This window comes from Cryptomeria japonica, chromosome 5 (assembly GCF_030272615.1).
Source record: "Cryptomeria japonica chromosome 5, Sugi_1.0, whole genome shotgun sequence".
NCBI classification, from domain to species: Eukaryota; Viridiplantae; Streptophyta; class Pinopsida; order Cupressales; family Cupressaceae; genus Cryptomeria; species Cryptomeria japonica.
This window is the reverse complement of record NC_081409.1, coordinates 881456964-881462963: the sequence shown is the minus strand read 5'-3', so window position 1 is coordinate 881462963 and position 6000 is coordinate 881456964. Positions and strand designations below refer to the sequence as shown.

Sequence of the window (6000 nt, the reverse complement as noted above, 5' to 3'; positions counted from 1 at the left end):
CCAACATAAATGAATTAATAGTTGAACAAAAAAAAAAATTGTTGTTATAGAAAAAAAACCTTATTATATAAAATACAAGTTATATCCAACACAAATGGACCAATAGTTGAACACTAAAACTTGTTGAAAATCCTTCTCATTTCATGGAAAAATACAAGGTATTTTTTGTGCTCACCTTTTATATTTGTGATAGGACAAATTATTAATATGAAATACTCCAATAATATACATTGCTACCCCAATAGTTGTACACATAGGAATACTATTTTTCACTATGACAACAATACTTGCTTAAGCAAGTATCTTATTTTATTAAATGAGCATCTTATTTTTTAAATGCCACACTTATAGTGGATAGTTATGATATTTTATTTCAAACAAAAAACTATTTATTTCACTTGTTAATGAATGTATATTTGTACTTTTTATATAACATTTAGAGGTTCTTATGCATTCAAGTATAGGTCTATTTTGACCAACATTTGGTTATTTTTTAATTTACATGTGGACTATTTATTTATAATATATAGTATAAATTTGTGGTAAGATTGAATATTATGTGCACAAATGCTATAATGACTATTGGAACCCATTCAACTACTAGTCCCTCTCCCCTAGACGAAAGATAATCGTTCAACTACTAGTCCCTCTCCCCTAGACGAAAGAGAATCTTATCTTAAAAGATAAGAATGACAATTAAGTAAAGGACAATAAATTTCTAATTAATAAATCTCTAATTAACTTATTGTAAGGAGAATATAATATCACACTAATAGTGATGTTTTCCAAATACTATGCTTTGAGTTAGTCATACATTGAATTTGTAATCTATAAAATATGTTTAAATGTAGCTATTTGAATTGAGTGGATGTTATATTCAAAGCTCTAAACTCATATAATTGAATATATAGTTCCTACAATAGATTATAATATATCTATCAACTATTATTTGTACATCTAGATTTCATTAGGTTGATGTTTTATACACGTGTAAGCAAATTTCTAATAAAAATTGAAGTATTACACATAAGTGATGTTTCTCAATTATTGTACCTTGAATTAGTCATACGATTGAATTTATAACTCTTATAGAAGATTAAAATATAGCTACTAATAGAGAGTTGGTGTAATTAGCGAGACCTAACAATCATACAATTTAATTTACAATTTGAACAATAAATTAAAAATACTTTCCGATAGCTAGTTTATGTCAACTTGGGATATAATATTTCATTACTAGTTTACCTAGATTTCATGGGAATGAATTTTTAAAATATTTTGGAAATATCCAATAAAAGTTGAAATGTCTTGACTATGTCATACAATTAGATTTAGAATTTGTACAATAGGTTAAAATATAGCAATCAATATCGAGTTGATGTGATTTTGGGACACATACAATTCATATAATTTAAATTCAATTATAACTTGTATAACAAGTCAAAATATAATTTTCAATATTAAGTTAATATGACTTTGGAAGATTTAAAATTTTATTATCGATACATGTGATTATATTTTTATACAAATATTGGTGCATCTAGCGAATAAATTACTTTTTAACTCTTCTGACTCTAACTGTCAATTTCATTGTTAAAAATATTTGATTCCGTGTGGACTGATTTTCTGACATATGGAAGAAATTGATAGAAATGTAGTGGTGTACAGACGTCATACATTAGTAATATTTTTCCAACAAACAAACACTTATTTCACTCAGTCTTGAATATGATGTAAATCATCAAATTTCGTCGGTTTGTGGACCCTCAAGATTTTAACCTCATCAGACAATAAGCTTTGCAGCTTTTCTCATAACAAATGTGATTTAACTCTTCTATGGGAAGTATTTCATGAGGTTTATTTTCCTAGTATAAATATTCAATATTTATAATATTTTTAAAATATATATTTTATCATAGTTTTAAAGAATTTATTTTTAAATATATTTGTATCAAAATATTAATTAATTTTAAATTTTATATAAATATATTTATTTATAATAATATTTTACTTTAAATTAAATAAACAGAAATTGTTTAGTCATGATTTGAAGTTTTTAGATTCTATAAAATGAATTTCTATTATAAAATCTTGATATGAATCAAATACAAAAATTCATTATTATTTATTAATATAAATTTGATTAAAGATTATTCCATTTACATTATTTGATTTAGAGTAAATCATCATTACAAATAAATGTTATATAAATCCGATTAATACAACACTAATTTCAATCATTTCAATCATAATCATTTTTTTTTATAAACAAAAATAAGATAAAAATATATTTTACAAACCTAAACAATATTCATCAACCACAAAGAAATATAAGTATTCTTATATAAAGGTTAAGGAATACTTTAAAAACAAAATTATTTTAAACTATATAAAACAATAACTACAAATTTAGTTGAGAAGTATGAGTCAATAATGAGAGAAAAGAAAATTCTAACCTTAATACCCTTGACTGGGAAGGCTGGCACGACAGTAACATCCCAACAAATAATCTTACCTGGGTAAGTGTGCAATTCATTAAAAAATTCAGAAATAAATTATAGCTGAAATATAGCTGTCAATAATAATACCCTAAGGTGCATGTGGATTCCATGGGGATTTATTTTTATACGCATATTTAAGAAAAGTCCAAGAAAAGTTATTTTGTGTCCACACCTTATGGTAATGTTTTACAAGGACAGTGTCAATGGTTAGCTTGCAACCTTGTATACAGTAATTTTTGTTTGCCTTCACCAAATTTTTAGGATTAGTAGCTTCAAAAGAGATCATGGCAACGGGATGAGAAAGGTTCTCTAGCCAAACATGCACATTAGAATTTTTTTTTTTAATTAATTAATAACTAAGATTAAATATATATTTTATTTAAATTAATGTGTCTAAAAATTTTATTTTCTTTCTTTATGTTATATATATTAGGTGATGTTCGGAAAAGTGGAGCTCGGGGAATTGGAAAGATTCAAAGGCGAGGCAGCACGTAGAGAGGTTGAAAGAATTCGGAGCAAAACAGGAAATGTTGACTTCAGCTTCGAGAATTTGCTTTCTAAAATAGATACCATGCTAGGTAAGATCTGTAGCTGCTACGATAAGGATATGCCATACCGTCTTATGGAAATCTTTGATTATCATCTTGTCCTTTCTTGGCTGATCGCTCGGGATGCTTGTTTTATCCTTGAGTTTTTCCGATGTTTTCAGGAAACTTCGGATCCCTTTTTGGGACTCCAGTCCGAGAATCCAGTGGTAATATCTGAGATCATGAAGGATTTGATTAAATTAGAGAATCAGATCCCACTCTTTGTCTTGGAAGAAGTTCTGGCCATGGAACAAGTTGATGCCCATGAAGAAGTTGTTGCCATGGAACAAGTTGATGCCCCTGAAGCAGTTGCTGCACCTGATGAGGTTATTGCTATGGAAGAATCAAGCAGGCATAAGAAGGCGCCCAAATCTGCACTTCAAGAACTGCTCAAGGTTGTGTTCCGCGGCGAATATTACGGGCCTTTTGATTACTTTCCTGATAAAGAATCACCCTGGCAGAACCATCTTTTAGACATTTATTACTACTATTGTCTTGGAGAGGGAAACGAATATGGACCTCTTGATCGCAAAGAGTCCAAGGAAGTGGCGGAGTCGTTCAAGAAGTGCAAGTTTCCATCTGCAGTTGAATTAATGAATGGAGGAGTGCAGATCAAGGCGAAAGGTGGAAAAGTCCAAGATGTTGGATTCCGCTGTAGAACCCTATTTATCCCGCCAATAAAGTTTGATGTGGATTCAGAAATACTCATCAGAAATTTAATTGCTTTGGAAGTTTGTTCAACTTACCTCGTTTCCAAGAGTTTGACTGAATATGTTCAGCTCATGGACGAGCTTTGCCAAACAGAGAAGGGAGTAAGTCTGATGAGAGAAAAGAGGATTATTATTGGTGATCTAAGGAATCCCTCGCGAGTTATCCAACTATTGAACTTCACGAGCCTAGCACAGTTCCAACCAACGTGCTTCTCCTTTCTTTTAACAAAGGCAGAACTGATCAAGTACTACAGAAGAAAGTATCGGGTCAGTTCAGCAGTTGTTTGGAATGAGTTCTGGGATGCTTACGTTTCAAAACCATGGCTGGTGATTGGAGGAATCGGAGCAACAATCCTCCTCCTGCTTACAGGGGTCCAGGTCTTTTGTTTATTTAAAAACTGTGGAGCACGATGAAGCATTGAATGATTATCAGTGCTTGGCTTTTGTGCTCTGTTCTATAACGTATTTCATGAGCTTCTATCTGGTGTGATATATTATGGTGTGCTAGACTAGTAGTGCAGGTTCTTGTAAGGTAATATACCTTTGTAATCGAGCTAGTTGTTTCTTCTTATGTAATCCAGCTAGTTGTTTCTTACTCTGCAATCAGCTCTAGAGCCTTTGTATCTGTTATAGAATGTTTTTACCTATTTTCAGTCAATAGAAATTATAATTTTTGAACTCCTTTTTACTCTGCATTCTGACAATAATTCAGGGTATGAGAATTGACCTTTTAATACATGAAGTTTTAAATTTTTTTGTTTTATAATTTCTGAATTTACTTCTTTTATAGTGAAATGCCCACTAATAAGCCTAGCAGAATGAGATCATTTTACGAAAGCTAAAAGAACCCCCAAAAGATTATAAAATATACTAGTCATTATGCATATCGTGGGTACAGCCCCCACGATACCATATAATGGGTGCTTTACATTAAGACGCCGTAAGTGGGGTTTGGTATATGAAAACAAACACTTCCCTCCTTGGTTTATTTGACTCGGTCCAGCAGCAAACAATTCGCTGCTAACACTCATTCGATGGGTATGCTAGCAGTTCGCCACCCACATCCGATGAGCTAGCATTGAAGAAGAGGATATTAGAGGGCATGTCTGCCCAGATTCGTTTTGAGCATGGAAGCATTTTGGTCTGATGTTGAATTTATATTTACAGTAGGGTATAGTCATTGCTTCTAGGTAACAAGATTTTATACTTTTGAATTCCTCCTTTCTCCAACTTGTTGTGAGACACACATTATTGATGTTGTAAGTGTTGTAGTGTATTTGCTGAAGATATGTGTTTCATTAATACTCTGTATGTGACATTTTTGTTTTACTGGTGACAGTATGAGTTTCAGATTTGCTTTCTAAGACTCCCTGTCGCTTATGCAACAGGAAGGTTGTGAATCTTGAGTTGTGGTCATTTGGTGTTTTCGTTTGGCTGTACCTATAAGTCACGATGGTCTGAGCTAACGTATAGATGCTGGAATGTCAAGTACAACAGTATTTGGGTGAAGCCGACAAGCTATAGCGCGGGCTAAGTGTATTGTAATGCTGCCCCGTCTCAATCTTCTTGTCCTTCATTTGTGAATGTCATTTTTATGTCATGAGTTGTGTTGTGTTTGGTACCAGAGGCCGTCTTGCTGCTGTTACAGTTTTAATTGGCTTTAATTTTTAATTTGTTACTCTTATTGATGCAAGGATTATGATTTTGAGTACCCTCATGATGATTCATGCCATGAGGATGAATTGTGCATATTGCTGATTTTGGGAGAACAAGTGTGGAGACCTTGCTGGGCTATGTTTTTATCTACAACAGTTTTATGTTTTGGTTTATGATTTTCCTTGGTCAAGAGGCTCACTCTTATGTTATGTCGACGTTTAACTTCTCATGAGCATATGTCTATGTTTGGGATGCTATGGCATGATGATTTATTTCAGATTTTACTTTTCATTAGAGCCTCTTGTGTTGGTTTATGGGTCCATGTAGAGGGAGTGGGCTCCTCTATGATGATTGGGGGTCATGAGAGATGGGCTATCATGAGGTTCCTTGTAAGGATGCATGAAGTCCAGTCCCCTTGGGTGCATAGGAGTTTACCTAGCATTGTAATTAAATGATAATTAAATAAATAAATTGGGTTGGGTAGTTAGATGATTAATAAAAAATAAATTGACGGTGCCTCATGACTCGGTCCTAAGGAGGATGTTT

At 32.3% G+C, this 6000-nt stretch overlaps 1 protein-coding gene across 1 annotated transcript; it reads left to right on the top strand.

Moving 5' to 3' along the window:
* The first annotated feature begins 2937 nt into the window (after positions 1 to 2937).
* LOC131876282 (uncharacterized) lies at positions 2938 to 4212 on the top strand. The gene has a single exon (XM_059221188.1). The coding sequence runs from the start codon at positions 2938 to 2940 to the stop codon at positions 4210 to 4212; it is 1275 nt and encodes a 424-aa protein (XP_059077171.1).
* Positions 4213 to 6000: the final 1788 nt, after the last annotated feature.